This window comes from Phalacrocorax carbo, chromosome 2 (genome assembly GCF_963921805.1).
Source record: "Phalacrocorax carbo chromosome 2, bPhaCar2.1, whole genome shotgun sequence".
Taxonomy (NCBI): Eukaryota; Metazoa; Chordata; class Aves; order Suliformes; family Phalacrocoracidae; genus Phalacrocorax; species Phalacrocorax carbo.
In genome coordinates, this window is record NC_087514.1 from 46,679,373 (window position 1) to 46,698,741 (window position 19,369).

Sequence of the window (19,369 nt, forward strand, 5' to 3'; positions counted from 1 at the left end):
TTCTTTGTAAAAGAGAAAGTGGGTTGATTCTTCTCTTCAGGACCCAAAAGACAGCCTGATCGCTGCAAATGACAACCACCAAACTCTTTTCTGAGCTGGGACATCTATAAAATTTGAGGAACTTCCTAGAGGTCAGTTGAACAACTGCATGTGAGAACACCCAGCTACAGCATGTACTCAGAAGCAAAGGCCTCTCATTTTTCATTTTATTTCTATTTCAAGTTTGACAGAAGAAGTGCAATCTGAAATTTCTGTTTTCTTACATCCTGTTCCTGTGAAAGATGTGGGCTCAGGAAGGTTAACTACCCTCAAATTTTGTGATTGCAAGTCAAGTATACTTTTGGTTAAAAGTTGGAATGGAAATATGGTGACGGTATTATCATTTGGACTCTGCTAGAATTGTTAAAAATCAGCTTGAATAACGGACTGTCAGCTACCCTGACTGTTGATCAAATGTAGCCCTCTGGAAGAAAATCTACATGGAGCAATACTGTCCTTAAAATCACATATTGATGTAGGGCTGGTAAAGTACTGTTCCTTTCACTTTTTTAAAAAAATGTATGTTATAGCAAGAATTAATTAAATATAAAGCAATAAGTTCACACAACAAGATGTACCAATTATTTCTGTAAAAATAATGCAAGCTAAAGTCAATCTATTATAGGTAACGGAGCTTTCAAAAAATATTGGGGACAATGCTGTTGATAATTAATTTCCTGTGGGTGATGACCGAGTTTGTATTTTAGGAAAGAACAATCTTCCTAAATTCCTCCTGGAGGAATTTTGTTGATCAATGAGTGCTGTAAATTATACGGTGGCTTACAAGGTTGCAAGAAGTGGGAGAATTCCAGTATTTCAAAAGCTCAGGAAGAAGGACCTTTGAGCGTGCTACTACCCACCAGCAGGGTGGCTTAGAGGAACTCAAATTCTTCAAACCTTTGAAGAATCCCTTCAAAGCCTATTGCAAATTATATCTGGTGAGTTCTCAATGGGACCTTTTAAACCACTGGCACATTTCCATTCAGGTCCTAAACTCTGCAGAAAGATAGATCTCCTAATGTTCAGAAAGGCTGAACTTAGAGGTTTTATATAAGCTCTGCCACTGTAACCCACTTTAACAAGCTTCCTGAGTAAAAACAAAATCAAATGTATCTTACTTTTTAAAATTTTAAGCCAGCATGAACCAAAAGTTAGTGCAAAACCAAAGGAAGGAAATTCAATAATAGACACAGTGATCTCAGATCCAGAGCTGCTGAGAAAGGCTTTGAAATCAGTCTTTGGTCTCAAACCTTGAGACCTAAAGCAGAAGGAAAGGACTCAACAGTTTAATACCCATCAGAAAGGAAAACTGTGTCTGGCATATCTTTTGTACTTAAGAAAACAAGGTCCCATTCTTGATGCCCTACACCAAAGACAGACCAGTGTTAGGATGCAAAGACTAAACCAGAAGAGGCTAAAACCACTGTTCTAAAGCTGTATGCTCCATAGGTTTTACATATAAGATTTCTGTACTGGTGTTAATATTTTGACACCAGATCACTTTTTACTGCAGAGGAGTTGAACTGCTGTGATGTCCAGATCTCCAGAAGTCAACAGGAGCTTTTTCCAGTGGCTTCACAAAGGAAGTTTGCACGTGCACACCTATGTTTCTCTAATGACACCTTTGCAAAATTCCCATTTTAGAAAAACCTTTCATTTCTCCACCTCTCTATGTATTTCATTTTTGTTTCAAAAGACCACTTTATGAGCACAACTTACTAGCAGACCATACTGGAGACTGAAATAGGTAAATGGAAAGTAACAGTTGTCTGTAAAATTCAAGAAGAGTATAAGATGCCAATGATCATCACTGGTTTTAAATTAACTTCCCATTAATTCATTTTCAATCTTCCTGTCACCTGTTGATGACATGAACTATAGACAGATCCTTCCCGCCTCTGGGCAGGACTACTTCTGTGTCACACTTTACCCGTTAAAAAACTACACCACTTCCATCAAAAGCCCTGCGCCTTGCTGAGCATGCTGCAAGCTGACGACTATGAATGACATTTCTGAACTCACTCCTCTTCGGTTTCTCGTGTATCACAGCCTCAACAGGAAAATTCCCATGCATCTTTCTACTCACCTAACATTTGGTGGATCTGAATTTATGGTGGGTGTTGCACAAAGAGGCTTGTTTCCTTGGACGTGACTTCTGTAACCTTCTCTTGCAGGCAAACAGTACACCCTTTGGATAACAACTCGTACCTGCGCTTCTCTCCATCCCACTGCTCCCTGGCTTTCCACCATTTCAAGCAGAGAATCATTAACAGCACTCTGCGCTAAGGCATGATGTTTCGAATCACAGTTTTTATGGATGTGTGGACCACAAGCAACCTGGTGAAGGAAAACCCATTAACAGAAGCATTTCACAGGACCTTGAAAAAACGTAGTGCTAAAGAGTAAAAACTTCAGCATGAAAAATCACTGCAAGAAGTGCAAAATCAGTTTCAAAATACTTACTGCACCTAAACTAACTTTGAGACTAATGGCCAGTATTTATTGTGGATTTTTAATGAACAATCAGGAGAGCTGAGCACACAGTGCTCTCCTGTATTTAACTGGTACTCTGGACTGAGCTAAATCAATCCATGAGAGATGAGGGTGCCACCAGCAGGAAAACAAAGTTGATATTACTATTTATGATTCTTGTCCTTGAACTGAGTTTCATTTTTACTTCTTTGATGTACTTTCCTTCCTCTTTTCCTTTCTCTTGTAAGAAAGAGGCAAAATCCATCTTGAATGCTTCCAGACTTTCAGACTAGGTTGAAAATGAACAGGTGTCTAGTTTTATAGAATAGTAAGTTAGACCTCAGACTTACACAGTTCAATGTGAAATGTTTTAATGTAGAAGAATTAGATGAAAAGTATAAAACTTTAGAAGCACAAACCTTATTCTTTCATGAGTTCCAAAACATATTTTAATAGTCTTCCAAATTTTCACAATAAATTTTATTAATAAAATGATGCTATGTTTTGCCTTAATCTAAAAGAGTACTTTTATTAATTTTAATTAAAAAATAAATCTCTTATACTAAAAATTATATGCAAGTATAGACTAACATGGTCTATATATATAGGGTCCTTCCCAGCACAAGCCAAATTTCTATTTTCACAATGAAACCTGTTTTTATAGAAAGCTGGGTGCCAAGAAAGGTTTTCAGAGTATTACAGACTGTGCCGTAAGTATTACTCACCAGTAGAGAAGGAGATTTTGCAGTATTTAAAAGAAAATTGTGGTACAACACTACCCCTTGTCTACAAAGCAGTTGCAATAAAACTTGCCTACTGAGTTTTAAATGAAGTGGTTTTGTTGTGAGGAACTGTGAGGGGAACAAGTAAATTATTCTGGTTTTCGAATACCACAGTAGAAGCTTCTTACTAGGTAGAGCTGAAGCAAGAAAGGAGATTAGGACTTATGTAACTTTTTCATTCCCTGGCCTATAATGGCAATTATATATACAGCAAATACAACATGTTGACACTTGGTGCTGTTCATCAAACTTTTAGGGCCAAAATTCTCAAATATAAAGTATTAAGAATGATTTTGGGTGGCCAGTATAAAGCCTCTACAAAAGCCTTACTTTCAGAAAGTGCTGGCACAGACTATCAGAAAACCAGATCCCTTAAAATACCTCAGCTTGTACAACCACAGCTAGAGACATGCATAGTCAGTAGTCATTTTAATATAAACAAAGACAAAATAGGAAAGCAAACAAATTGAAGGGGCGGGAAAGGGGGTTGTGTTGCCAACTGATTATTTAAAGAAAGGATAGGATCAATTGGGAAATTACTTCAGAAATAGGAGTGGGAAAAGGGAATGTCTATTTAAAATACTATCCTGAGTGAGTTAGCAGAAAACAGATTTTATTTCAGATAAAGCTTAGCTATTCAACTATACAGAGTAAGAGAAAAATCAATGAAAAACCAAGCTGCAGTTATTATTTAGCACAGTAGTGCGACTTCAGCAAAATAACCTCACAGCAGTTCAGCATCTGGATGGGCCAAAAGCCTCTGCTAAGAAAATATTATTAAAATAAACACTGCATATTATTCAGCCTTGGCTAAATGAAAGGGGAAACTGAACAGGTCAGTAATTTAGAATTTTTGTTTTTGTTATGATTTCCAAACATCTGCTCACCAACTTCTTACCAAGTGCTGAACTGTGAATGAAATGGACCTTACCTGATTATCTGAAGATTCCTGGTGTAACTCATCATCAAGGTCATCTAGTCTGAATGTCTGTGCCAAAGATATAATATTCTTCCTGATAAGCATTTTTGTAAGACTGTATGTCTTCTCTTTTGTTTCTGAATGTTCACTGAGTAGCACCTTCTGACTAAAATACGTATTCATGATAACAGGAACATCTGCGTTTTTGAGAAGCAGTTTTTGCCTGGAAAAAAAATAGTTTAACTGGCATCAAATCCATTACAAGTTAAACTACCAATAAGCACTATTTTAAAACGTGGTTGTGTTGTATTTCTCTCCCTTTTTCCTGTAATTCCCACTAAAACACTCAAACATATGTTATCCAAATTGCAAATAAACCACCCCATAGACACCTTCAGCTTGGATCAGCCCTATTAGCTCAAGCATAGCCCTGAGCAAGTAGAGTTCCACTGCATCCAGGGACAACTTACAATGGGAGCCTGCCGAGCTGAGGAGCCCCGTGAACCCCATCTGGCTTCACACAAATGCTACCCAGTGTCTTCAAGTTGTCAGCGAAGTGCAATGAGCACCAGGAATCCCTGCATACCATTACTGACGTAAAAGCCATGAATGGAAGATTATTAAACCTGCTCTGTGTTAAGTCAGAGCACTGGCTCTGCTGGACCCAGCCTGACCCTCACAGACCAGGACATCCCTCTCTGGTGTTTCCCACTGACCCTAATTCATTCTCACTGCAGCCAGCAGCAAGCTGTTCCTTCCACTCTTTCTCCTCTCTTCTTCTAAAAGCAAAATCTTATGCTTTTCCTATGATATCCCACATACTACTTTGCCTGTGTGGCACCAGTTGGAACACAGGAAGTTCCAGCTAAACATGAGAAAAAAACTTCTTTCCTGTGAGTGTGACAGAGCAGTGGAACAGGCTGCCCAGGGAGGTTGTGGAGTCTCCTTCCCTGGAGACATTCAAAACCCACCTGGACGTGTTCCTGTGCCCCCTGCTCAAGCAGGGGGGTTGGACAAGATGATCTCCAGAGGTCCCTTCCAAGCCCTGCCATTCTGTGATTCTGTGATAAATGTGCTCTCCAAGACCCAGTTTTGGTTTCTAGTGACAATAACAGCTTCACATACAGTACTTTCTCACCTACGAGATTAATGTAACAGTTGCAGAATCTCTAAACACACAATAATTTAATGCCAAAGCATGTCTCAATGTTGGGATTTTTTCATATGCTGGTATCACATGCATACATTCAGAAATACGCTTTTTATACTCACAGGATAAAAATCTAATGAAGTCAGCTAACAAAAACAATCCGTAATCTCATTTTCTAGACACCATCAAAACAGAAACAAAATTCACTTAGTGACTTTATTGCAGGCTGTGTTTTTCTACTATTAGATTTGTATTGCTTGGGAGTAACACAAGGCCTCCTGCCTTGGCAGCAACGCTGAGCTGACCTGAGTTCAGAAGGAACTTCAGGACTTCAGTCTCCAGACTGCTCAACAGTCACATTATGGAGGTGAAGCAGGTTTTCATTATTACTCAAAATGCAACCATACAAAGTTAAAAAACCAAACCAAATAAAACAAACAAATACTTATTTCTGATCTCAATCCATAATACTTATTTCTGATCTTGGTCCATACACGATTTTGACCATGGTGTATTTCATAACAGCTTCCTTCGTTCTCTACAGAGTAGATAGCTAAATGGAAATTAATGCATACATATTTTCAAAAGAATAGGAAGAGCTGCAGCAAGCTATTAAATATAGTCCTCAGTTTTTTATAATTAGGAAAATAATGTAGCACAAAGATGATCTCTGCCTTTTAGAAAAAAGTAGACATTTAAAACTAAGCTTGCACTTAAAACTATGAATCATACACACAAATTATAAAAAATATGTATTGCTTCTATCTGCAATCACTGAAGTTATGATTTGAAATAGAAAATTTGTGAAAATTTACAGCATAAAACTAAGTACTGAACCTCACCGCAATGCCTTACTGCCATCTGTAAACTCTTCAGATCTAAGTGAGCAGTAGTTCATCCCTAAGGGACACTCAGTCCCTTGACTCCAGGTGAATTTGCTAACAAAGGTCCCAGGTAAGAAGAGCATGACAGTCGCTCACAAGGCTGCCAAACCGACATTCCCTGATAATTTTCTGCATTACAGGATTCAAACTGAGGAATTAGCTTTGTCAGCAAACCAAAACCATCTCTGATCGTATAAGACTTTTAAACTGTCACTACCTCCTTTTTTCTGAAGAATGAAAATATATATAAAGTTTGCTATAGATCTCAGAACAGTTTGGGCTGTATTTATATGCAGATGTGGAACGAAAATTTTAGCACCTACTTTCTTCAGACGTCTGTGTTCAAACCCAAAGTAAACAGGAAATCTCTCTGTACACGAGACTGTTACGTCACTAATGTCAGAAGAATGTTTGCTTGATCTAAATCATCTCATTCTCTAAAAAAATACTGACGTTAGTAGCAAATCATTCGCAGGAACTCTGAGGTTTATGGTTTTATTTTTGTTTTCCTGTGCAGATATGTGATCAGCTTTTTTTTTTTTTTTTTAGGCAGGTAGGTTTTACTGATACCCAAATTGCATGTACCATGGTTTTGCTATGCCTATATATGCATTTCATGCCTCAAGTACTTTTATAACCACCAAGAGCTTTCTCGGCTCAGTTTTCATCATACCTTCACATGGGTAGTGCACAAATTAATGGCTACTTGGCATTTCCACAAAGCAAAAAAAGGACATACATACACTTTCAGGAGAAGCCCCCCATTCCTTACCTGCAATTAGTTCACTAAGAACACTTAATGAATCATTTATTTTATACCTGCATAGATCTCCACTGACTTAGCAATAACTCTTCAGCTAGGTCAGAGGAATAATCATAGCAGTCTACTTAAATCTTCCCTATTTCTCAATGGACGGATTCCTCCCAAGAAGAAATAAAAAGGAGCAGTGCTGCAGAGGGACCTGCACAGGCTGGATGGATGGGCCAAGGTCAGTTGTATGAGGTTTAACAAGGCCAAGTGCTGGGTCCTGCACTTGGATCACAACAACCCCATGCAACGCTACAGGCTTGGGGAAGAGTGGCTGGAAAGCTGCCTGGCAGAGAAGGGTCTGGGGGTGTTGGTTGACAGCCGGCTGAAGATGAGCCAGCAGTGTGCCCAGGTGGCCAAGAAGGCCAACAGCATCCTGGCTTGTATCAGGAATAGTGTGGCCAGCAGGAGTAGGGCAGTGATTGTGCCCCTAGACTCAGCACTGGTGAAGCCACACCTTGAATATTGTGTTCAGTTTTGCGCTCCTCAGTACAAGAAGGATACTGAGTTGCTGGAGCGTGTCCAGAGAAGGGCAACAAAGCTGGTGAAGGGTCTAGAGAGCAGGTCTTATGAGGAGCAGCTGAGGGAACTGGGGTTGTTTAGCCTGGAGAAGAGGAGGCTGAGGGGAGACCTTATCGCTCTCTACAACGACCTGAAAGGGGGTATTAGTGATGTGGGTGTTGGTCTCTTCTCCCAAGTAACAAACAACTGATAAAATAAGAGGAAACGGCTTCAAGCTGCGTGAGGGCAGGTTTAGATTGGATATTAGGTAAAATGTCTTCACTGAAAGGGTTGTCACAGATTGGAACAGGCTGCCCAGGGAAGTGGTTGAGTCACCATCGCTGGAGGTGTTCAAAAAACATGTAGTCGTGGCACTTCAGGGCATGGTTTAGGAGGCATGGTGGTGTTGGGTTGACGGTTGGACTTGATGATCTTACAGGTCTTTTCCAAGATTAATGATTCTATCATTCTATGAAATAAGAAAAACGTTTGTAATAAGCTCACTATTTAGTGTACAGGTGAATGGCTAAATGGAAATGTTTCATGTTTATATATACATATATATAATATGTGTAAGTATATTATCTCTATATAATATATAATAAAGATATAGAATATATATAATTTCTAAGTTTATATATATATACATATTCTTCAACATGAAGAACAGAATTATTAGTATAATATGACTTAATTGAATAAAAACTCTGTCCTTTTCCAGAAATTCTTCCTAGTGTATCTCTCAGCTCAAGCTCTGCAGGATGAGAGTTTCAGTCATCATCATGGCAGAAAACTCTGCATTGCCACTGTATATTGCTCATACTGTTCTCTCTGCAACAAAGGCAACCATGTTAGAAACATACACACATGCCATAATTCTTTTTGTCTTCTTGAAAGATACAGTGTAGTGCAAAGAAAGCCTGTCAAACTGGAACAGCTGGGGGGCCATCTTCCCCAAGCAGTCCCTGCAGTCTTGAGCTGCTCGTGTTGCCCCTGTGCCTGAGACACCACAACTGACCACCTCTACTTTCTCTCTGTTCCAGATGCAGATTCTAGACAGCCAGAAGTAGCCCTATCCTGCAGGATACAGAGTACACTCTGTAGCATCCTCTTAACAGATAAAGTGTTAAATGGGCATTTAAAATCTTCTGTGACCTCTCTTAAATGTCTTCTTTTCTATCTGCTTCATTACATTTAAAAGCTTATTTTCAAAGAGTGAGAGACATCATCTCATTCAGCAAATCACATAGAGACAATGGCAAGAAAATAAAGCTCACTACAGACTTAAAAAAATCCCTCTTTTGTACTCTCCAATTTTCTTCTTGCTCAGCAAAATATATTTAAATGTTGGATTAATAGTCGGCTTCCTTAATAACTGCCTTTAGAGGAAAGGTTGTTTGTAATGACCCGAAGTAGAGACTGTGAACTTTTTATACTTCAGGGCATTTTTTTTCCTGGTATGTAGACAATCAGCAATTGCTGTAACTGGTCACATGCTAAAGGAACATGAGGCAATAATGTTTTTTTTCTTTTCCAGCAGCAGCTTGCTTCTCTCTCCAAGGACGTAGCTTGCTTTTTCTCTTCCTCCCTCCTATGGTGAAATGGCTATCTGGCAGAGTAGAAGCAGGAGATGTTCTTGTCTACTTCTCCGTTAATTGTGGTCTATCACCATTTGAGGTACGAAGCACTGCAGAAACTTACAGCACAGCATGGTATAAAGTACGTGAAGTTTCAACCTGAGGCAGGGCCTTAATCCTGCTGCCGGATAGTCGGCAGGTTTGCACTGCGGTCTGCCCCGTGCAGCCCATCCACAGGCTCAGCCAGCGAGAAGTTGTGACTCTATGGCAGCAGCTCACAAACCACACGCTTCCGCTCAGTTCTGCTGACATCAAACGGCGGTGCTGGTTCATGAACTTGAGATGACTCTGGATCACTTTAAATTAGAGAACATATTTTTTTGTTTGCTCTCCCTGGGTACTTTATTGGGTGCTTTTTTTTTCTTTGACAAAGTATAAAATGCCTAGAGCATTTTTTGAAGAGTACATTGCATTAACTGAACACTCTTAATGTTTCAACGACCTACAACATGCACTGTAATTATGAAACAGGCTAATTTCAAGTCTCAGAACAATGATTTCTGCGTAAAGGTTTAATGCCCACCAAGTGGAACAGCAGTAGTACATGCAGGATAAAAGCATGCCAGAGCCTTACTCTGTTGCCCAGAAGCATGATGAATCATCCCCCATAGGAACACCATACAGGACCCATCTCTAACTTCCCAGGAGTTGCTTATTTTGTCCAATATAAAGGAAGTTGCTCATGCTGCTTCTCACTAGGGGTTGAATGCCATTTGCAGTATTTTACCTGTGAAAAGCTGTAACGTGTCCAAGAAATGCCTGAGCAACACAATACTGATAATAATTTAAAAAAAATATATAATTCCCAAGTCCGGACAGATCTCTGCCCATGTACCACGCAAGGACAATAACTATCTTCCCAATACGTAGCCCAAATTGAAAAGCCATTTGGGACAGATCTACCTTCTGCCATGCCTAGAGATTGCCCAAACACAGAATTTTCATCCATCAGTGAGTAACCTCAGAACCTGCATGTGAGCCTCCATCAGCATCATTTACCATCGCTTGAATGATGTTTATGAATACTGTGTCTGTGAGGTCACACTTTCATAATGCAAAATTTCTTCCCCTGACCCAACCTCAAAGACAGAAAACAAAAATCAGCTGTTATCTCCTTCTTTGCAATCATCTTATTCAAAGAAACAGATTATTGGGGGACAAGTTCTCAAGGCCGACTGTACACTTTTTTCCATGAAGAAATAGTATTAACCATCTAGACCACTGTCCAGTGTCACAGATGTCAAATATACAGTTCTCAACAGGGTCAGGTTTCCAAAGAAACGTAGCTTCAGCACCTTGGAACAGCAGCTCTGCAGAAGATACAAAACCAAAAAGCTACTCAAGCTATGTCTAAAATACCTCCTTCTAGAATTTGATGCATTTTTTATTTGTGAACAGCTAGATGTTTCTTTTGTTTCCCTATTGGAAAAATATTTTGTTTGAGGACTCATTCCATGAATACAACACACAGAGAAAAGCTATTAAATGTATATACTGTTATAACCTAATCTGTTACCATTTGTCACTCAACCTTAAGTGAAAAGTAAAGTCTATGGAAATTAGTGAAACAGCACAAGTAATGAAAAAAAAAATCTTCTCTATAGTGGCATAAGCTCCTTCTGCAAAATAATATTGTACTTTTCAACAAAATTACTTGTAAATCTAAGAAATCACTCCAGCAAGAAATTACTGCACACAAACAGTTTTTACTAATTTCAAATTAATCATATAAACTAACCACTGGTTTGCCATAGTACTGCCTTTTGAAATGTGACGCCCTGTAGCATGAAAAAAAGTTGTATGGAAATTTTCACATTTAAGAAAAGCTCTGCTAAAAAAAGCTTGTGGTTAACATTATGCACTATTATACCACACGCCCAGTGCTCTCACTTCTGCAGGGAGGTGCACCGTGTGCTAACTGAAGAGGATGTACAGGTCTTCTGATGTAGGAAAGCACAGACAGATATCAAAGCAAATCTCATCCACCTTCAGGAAATTACTGTAATACCAGGCTTTACCAAGACTGGAAAGTAGGGAAGTTTCTCAAAGCTCTCCAGCCACTTGCTTCAGCGACAAAGAAAGCACCTGAAATTTCTAGCATTCTGGACCACAATTTATCATGACAAAGCTTAACCTTTGGCATCACCAAACATAAAATTCCGCTCATAGGCTGCACTTACACACAAACTGGCATGAAAACAATCTCTTGAGCTCACTGGGCAAATACTTTTGAGAGAATTTGCTAAAAATCTACTCCAACTGTGATGCTGGTACTTTTTTAAAACCTAGTGCATAAGTTGGGCACAAATCAATTTTTAAAAGATTTAAAGTTCTATTGGTAAAAAACCTGCACGCAGTAAAGCATTAAACGAGAAATTTGCTTTAATAACAAAACAAAAACACTCCCACACACAGAGTATGAGGGTGTTACAAGTAACTGGGGAGATATAAATATCATGGTTATCTTTTCATAATCAGGATGTTATGAAAGAATTCCAATCTGTGTGTTTACCCCATATATCAACTTGTGCCTGACTAGCCACAAGCTCATTACTCAGACAACTTATTCTCACTTCCAGTGCTAAACTGCACGTAGAGTTTGAGGTGGCTGAGGGAGAATGGCTGGAGCCACCAGAAAGTCTAGGATGTATCAGAGTTTTTCTGAAAAGTGAAAAAAGGGAAGCAAGCAAACTGCAAAGTGACATCATATTAAAACTCATGGTGAATGTTAGGGATAACAAAAATGGCTGTACTGGTGTGAGATCAGAGGCCCACCTACCCCATACTCTATCTTATAGCAGTAAACAACAGATGTTTGAGGAAACTATGAAAAAAACCACAAGCATCTAGTGGAAGTTCTCTAGAACACTCTCCTCTAATAACTTAGAAGGGAGTCTCTAATAGCTTAGGAACTTCCTATGGCAGAAGTGGAGTCTTCGTAGTTAACAGTCCTTGGTAGACTTTTCTTCTAGGAACTGACGTGCCTGCTTTTTGACCATTTGTACATTTACATCATCCACAGTGCTCTACAGTCTAATTACACGCATGTGAGAAACCACTTCCTTTTATTTGTTTTGATCTGTCACCTAGCGGTTACATTGCTGCCCCCCGCTTCTTGCTTTTAAGAGGCAGTGAACCATCATCCTTCTTGATACACTTCCTAATACTGACCTTTATCACATCCTCTCCCAGCCACTGCTTTTTCAAGGTGAAAAGTCCTAGTCATTGTAGTAATTTCTCATAGGGAAGCTGCTCCATACCTCTCTGTGTCACTCGTTGATATTTTTCCACTTCTGCTATGTATTTTTGATTTGGGGGACTGAAATTCCAACCTAAAAATGCACTATTAATTTGTACAGTGACATCATGATGCTTCCGACTCCATCTTACCATTCTATATGTTTTCCAGATCATTAGATGAAAACTACGCTGACACATTAATGAAGCTACCAGAACATTAACACCACACTCCTGGATAGCAACAATCCAGAGTCCAAAATTTTATAAGTGCACTTTGCATTTACATACAATTTCCTAGTAAGAGAGGTCAAATCCTTCCTCCAGCTCCAATTCTAGAACGCTCTATGGGAGGATATGTTCCTCTGTCCATAGGATTGTGAGGACCACAGTTTGTCATTGAAGAGGAAGGAAATCTCCATAGTATTCTGTTGTACAGGTGTCCAACTCTTTATTTCCTTCCTAGGCATCATGACACAATGGAGATTTGAGGCAACAGGTTACACCAACAGCTCCTCTGCCTGTGGTGGAAAAGTAAGGAGTGTGGCCACCCTGCCACCGTTACACAGCATTACTACTCCTGAGGCATCAGGAACAGAACCTGCTTCTCAGGCCAGAAGAGCTCTGCAATATCCACCCAAGCAGCTGAGGGCCATGTGTGAAGAACTTGAGCTCAGAATTTCTGACCAAGGCATGAGAGTCAGGGTACTTGGTTGCTCGGTTCAAGTTTGGAGGATTATCAGAGAAACTTTAACAAATAAAGTCCATTTTAAAACACATTGTTCTACATGTTGTAGACATTATTAAGAACACCAGCCTTTTCTCCCACAGAGGTTTAGCATTTGCTGTTGGCAAGGACTATTTATAAGTCCACACTCGCATACATGCTCACAAATGTCTTCACAAGCACAGCAGCAAGAACAAATACCTATCCCTGCACAAACTCTAGTATTCAGAAAGACAGCTCAATATGCTTGATTTTATTTAAGCATTTGATTATTAAACCTAATATTAAAAAAAATCCCACAACAACAAAACAACAAAAAAACTCCCATGAGGCTTGTTCTTGTACTTCTCTCTTGTTCTGGTACTCATCTCTGGGCATTTCCTATTGTTTCTTGGCCAGGACATGGAGCAAGACCAAATTCTGGTCTGGCCTGGTGAGGTCGCTTCTTATACAGACAAATTGAGTGCTATCAGCACATTAGTAAAGGGAGAGTAGCTGAAAGCAGCAGTAGTTCTGGGTTCTTTGGTTACACAAAGGGGACCACAAAAAGTAGTGAGAGCTTGCTTAGTGCTCCAGAGTGCAACAGCAAAGCAGAAGACTCCCTCTGACCTGGTCAAACTCTGCTCCAGCAAGAAGGCGGGCAGCAGCTTGGAGGTCTCAATGAACAGCACCAGGCAAAGGAAAGTGGCTGGAGCCCTGGCACAGAGAGCTGCCATGCAGAGCTCCAGAGGTCCTTACGCAGGTTGTAGACCAAGGTTAACTGCACTGTGGTCCACTTCAGCTGTACTGAGCTGAGAAAAACAAATTTTTTTCACTGTATTTGCTGCTACCATTGAAAAATGTGTCACAAAGGTAAAGGCAGTGTGGATAAGCCACGTACCACAGAAATCTGTTTTAGGCGAAGTCCTGCCTACACTAATCCACCCACCAGTCATCAGTGAAAAGACAGCAACACTAGCGGCCAGAGTGGGAACTTCTTTAGTGAAACATCCTGGTGTAGACACAGCCTGAGTGAAACTTTCTGTGCAAGGGAAGCCCAGCAGCTGAGTCTGCCACAGAAACACTGCTCTTCTGTGATAAACAAAATACCTTTCTTCTTTTCAGGGTGGAAAACAGCCCTCAATAGTGTATGTACTTTAAAGTCATCACTCAAATGAATTACTTTCAGAGCTTCGTTTTGCTTCTATGTAATAGTACATAGCTTCTCCATTTGATTGCAATAGATGGATTCTATGGTATTGTTCTCTCACAGCCAAAACAAGGAAAAACTCTCAGAAAAAAACCAGCATTTAAATTCAACATCCTCCTTAATGTTGTCTTTTTTTTTCTTTTCTGAATCAAGAGCAAACTTAATACTCCTGCATTACTTTAAAGACATAATTGTACAGAACAAGTGAAAACTTCTAATACTGAAATCTTATACCGCTGGTCTCCATGTCATTGCTTAATTTTTGGTTTGTCTTATTTCACTGAACAGTTCAATGACAATTTGCTACCAGATCACGTCTGTGAGAATTTTCATACTGTATCACACTATTCTTACATGCCCTAATTTAATTTTTGGATTCAGGTATGAGGGCTGGTGACTCGGCAGAGCAGACTCAGTAATGCAATGAGATGGACGAACCCCTGGATTGCTTTTTTTGTGATCCCATTATCCTTCAGAGGCTACAAAGCTTGAGCATGTTCTAGGTTTACTTTTCCATTTCAAGGAATATTTATTTTCAGAAGGAAACAAGACTTTTCTGCTTCAGATAGAAGAAAATTACAGAGATGCAGTGGAAAGATGAAAGCCCTTACTATTTAAAAAAAAAAAAAAAGTACACACAGCTCTGCTTCTATTTCTTTAAAATACCTCAACATCTACCAACCCAATAAGCCGAGTTTACCTACCACAATTCTCTGTGTTGCACAGTCATATGAATACAGCTCCTTGAAACTAATTATAAACCAAATTGAAAGAGGGGGGGAAATACCAGACAAATCATTACAGAAATAAAATCTAAGAACAACTTTTTCAGAACAAGAACAAGATTTCTATTTTCCTAGAGGACCTAAGAAAACAGAATTGCAACCTGAGTAATTGATTGAAGCACCGTCATAAACATAGTAAAAATTCTACAAGCCTGATACAAACACACCTACCAAAACAGGGGGCCACCAACAACCTTTAAAAACTGGGAAGACCCCCAGCAGCAATGAGATTGTGACATACAGTCGCGCATGAAGGGCCAGTTCTTGGACAACCCACTGAAGCTAAAGAGCGCAACACACTTTAAAGGGAAAGGAGCGTTTTGGGGCACTGTTATCTCTCACTGCCCAGCCCACCGCTGCTGAAAAGAGCAGAAACAAAGCCTTTGAAGTTTTGGGAAAACACCTGTGAAAACATACAGATTTTGGAGAAAACCAGTGAGAAAGACAGGAGGGAGAAGATGTGTCATCACGGAGACCTTGGTCCTGGCAAAGTAAAAAAACCCTGGAGTTTAAAGTGAGAACGACATTTCAAGAAGAATAGCGAAATTAGCCAGTACAGAGAAATGTTTATGTGATAAAGGGTGAAACAACTCCCCTACGCACACATTTCCCAAGCAAACAACTGTAAGCTAATCAGGGGTCTAAATATATCCCGTATTGTTTAACAATGGATGGCATCCCTATTCGCAGGCCTGGAAGCTGCGTATCAAGTTTCTGAAGCAGGGATTTTGCAGCCAAATTTGAAAACCTGAGAAATATGAACCTAAAGAAGGACTGCTGACTGACTTCTTATAAAGCAATCATCATGCATTTTGTTCTTCTTTTCTATACTTCTCGCTCTGTATGTACCTTCAATAAAATAAAAGCAAATACAATATCACTGTACCATACACCAAGCTTTACACCACGTACACAGGATCAACCCGGCCCCTGTTTTTGAGTTGAGTCACGTGCTATCACACGGAAAACCAGGAGAAAAAATTTCCTTGACAAAATGATCAGGCTCCAGCAAAACTACCTGCCTTTCCTCCTGACTATTCCCAGTACAACTGAAGTACTATTAGTAAGAAACCATCTTTCACCTGCAACAGAAATATGTTTGTGCCAGCTGATACTCATCCCTGCGTAAGCCGAAATTCTCCATTTTTTCCCACTCTGGTGGAAAGACCCTCCCTGCTTGTTTATTTATTTATTTTTTATTTAAAAGTGTGTCCCCTTCTTGTTCAGCCAGGCCAAGGGCCAGCTTCTGTTAGCCTCCTCTCCCAAGGAGCGCACCCTGGCCTTGCAGCCACTGTGCTAGGCACTTCCTGCACTGCTCCTCCTGGTGCTGGCACTCTGCAAGGGAGGAGAGAGCTTCATGCTCATATGCATGTGCAATTCAAGATGGACCTAAATAAAAATTATTCTCTTGCTCAACTGCATCACTAAACAGGACATGGACAAACCATATATAAATGCAGTGATACTAGCGCATTCTTGCTTTAAGTTGTGCATGTAAATATATCTAGGATATTGGATTTTAATGCATATTTATACACCTGTTTTTAAGCAGTTAGTTGTTTTCTGTATTTTCCTCTTGATCAGTTGCTTAAAAAAAACCCCAAACATACCTGAAACCAGTGCAGAACTGTCTAGTACAAATATTGTTCAAAGAGGAGGCTTTGGGCTGATTTCCTGTATGTAAATGTGCTCAGCTGAAAAAATGTCCAGGGCATGATTCCCGGACTAAGATACAAGAAAGGAGTTCCCTGGCGTGGTTTACATCAGAGGGAGGACACAAGGGACTCATAAAGAGAAAAGAGGCCATTCCATGACTCTAGCATGTGCATGCGCACACACACAAAGGTGCACGCACATGCCTGTGTGGTGCCTTCCCTTCCCTGCCTTGCCCCTGTCCCAGTGCAGCAGGGTAGCTGGCGCAACATCCCCTCAAGGGAACAGCTCTCGAAAGATCTGATACGGCATTTTTACATTCAACTGACTGCATGCAACATTCCTTTAAAAAAAAAAATTATCTGTTTGCTTGCTTGAAGCGTCACTAAGATAATATTCACGTCTATGACCCTGACTGTCTCTGGTCAAGAGGCAGAGAGATTGTGCAGACCGCGTTGCTTTCCAGCACCCCTGGGACGCCTGCCAGAGAACAGCGCTGCTGTCTCAGAGGAGAGGGTCAGATCCCTCAGCCTTCGGCTAATGCTGTTAGCACTCTCTGGCTAACTGCCAACAAGGTGCATGGCATGCACAGGAGACCTGCCTTCCACAGCCTTACATCTGTGATACTGACATACACAGCAAAAACACTGGTGTCCTAAATTTGGGGAGAGAATGAAGGCAATTTTTTTTCCTTAGAGAAGCTTACCCCCAGATCACTTGTCTTTCCATTTCTTCTTTATCATTGTTGTCCTCCGAATTCCTACACCACCACCATCTTTAAGTATCTGCCAAAACATTCATATCCGTTTTCTACATTGTGGTTACATGTACATGCGGGCTGAAAATCTGTTAAAGAATCTTGTTTAAACACAGCTTCATCGTTCAGATATTGTTTGGGTAACCAGCAATACAGAACCAAACAGCATTAGAGAATCTCATTTCAAAGCCCAATTCAACTACAGGAGCACTCATTTTAAAGTGAATCTAACTTACTGTCCTCCCCATAAAAACTTGCTTAAGTGCATTTTAAAAGAAATGTTGCCAAGTGCAGAAATGCAACCTCTGGCCTTAGAAGTCCTTGAACTGAAGTTTGCTGAAGGCTGGCAGGTTAATCCAGGGAAGAATCTGACTGTGTTTGCCCAGTCCTTCTATTCTCCCACCAACACACACTCCTGGAGATAGGGTATGCCGATAGGCAGAACTACTATCTCATCTGATAGGGCTTGTCTGTTCATCACACCCACCACATTTTGCCCCCGTGCCAATAAAGGCATAGCCTAACAGAAAAGCAGATCATGAGAAGCAGCCAAGCATCATGTGCATTTTTACTATGTCTCAAGCTTATCCCATTGTGACAGTATTCAGTATAACATCTTCTGCTGTCACCGAGCACAATCACAAGTGATCGCATAAAGACAGTAAGAAATGTATGTTTGCATGGCTACGAGTATACAAACCCCTAATTTTATAAACTCATCACAGAATGCATGAAAGGCTTGGGATGCATGGAGATTTCACTTTAATTTATTCTCAACTTGTTCTGGGACTGCCATTTTTATTTAAGTCTACTCTGTAAAAGTTAAAAAAAAACAAACTTTTGAAAAAATTCAAACCCTAATAAACCCAAGAGTGTCTGCCCAATAGAGAGTACCAAAATACATACCACCCACAACAGCTCTCTGTAAATGTAAACCCTCCTAACCCAAACCCTCCCCCTTTCACTTCAGAAAGTAGGTGGCCTTTACAGGATGCCCTGAATGTCTGGCTGCTTCTTATCAGGAGAGCATATGTTGGTTTACAAAGCCTCTTGAAGTCATCCAGGGAGTTTCTCCTCCATGGTGTCTGAGGGTATCTGGCTTAAGGACATCATACCCTAAACCTTTTCCAGGTTCTTAAATCACCAAAAAACAGGCCCAACAGCCATCAAACAATTTTTAAAATGTGGCAAAATCACATGTCCATTACAAAATACATGCTTATGTGCAAGGTTGGCTTACTTCTATTCAGATAAAACAGATCTCTCTGTAGAGATCACCGTTGCATTTTAATAACATTGTAATGAGGTCCACATAAAAAGCAAGAATAGTTGCGACTTTTTGAGTAGGCATAGGCAGGAAAAAAAGGGTATGCTAGACCAGAAAACATAGCAAAAGAATATTGAAAACTAGTAATTCATGCAGCAGAATGAATGGGTAGTAAAATTTTAAGCAAACACTTTGCCTCTCTGCTCACTTGTATCATCTTCTCTGAGGCTGAGCCTGTACCATGCTTCCATCGCACCTAGGCTTGGGCTGTATTAAGTGTGCTGTGCTTTCTGAAAGGTAACAATATCTTTTTGCTACCATAACAGACTCAGACATACAGAGAACACTGCAGGTGAGAAGATTACAAAAAAAAAAAAAAAATCCATCTAAACACAGACTCGGTATTGAAAACTGCCTTCTTTGTTTTGTTTTGTTCTTGCTTTTTTTCTTTCTTCTCAGAAAGGTTCTTGCCAGCTGTTTTGCTGTCTCTCAGTATTCCAACAACAAGCAAACATCACCCCATGGTGCCGGATCTCAAAGGCAGAGTTATGATTAACAGCAT

General features: G+C 40.1%; 1 protein-coding gene across 4 annotated transcripts in view; it reads right to left on the reverse strand.

Annotated features, from left to right (window-relative positions):
• SPIDR (scaffold protein involved in DNA repair) overlaps positions 1 to 19,369 on the reverse strand; it is a 210,085-nt gene that overhangs the window by 67,272 nt on the left and 123,444 nt on the right. For all 4 annotated transcript variants that reach the window (XM_064442752.1, XM_064442755.1, XM_064442754.1 and 1 more), the window contains exons 9-10: positions 4,225 to 4,435; positions 2,126 to 2,376 (exon numbers count right to left, since the gene is read on the reverse strand). In XM_064442752.1, coding sequence (XP_064298822.1) covers positions 2,126 to 2,376; positions 4,225 to 4,435 — 462 coding nt within the window. The remainder of the gene's footprint in view (positions 1 to 2,125; positions 2,377 to 4,224; positions 4,436 to 19,369) is intronic.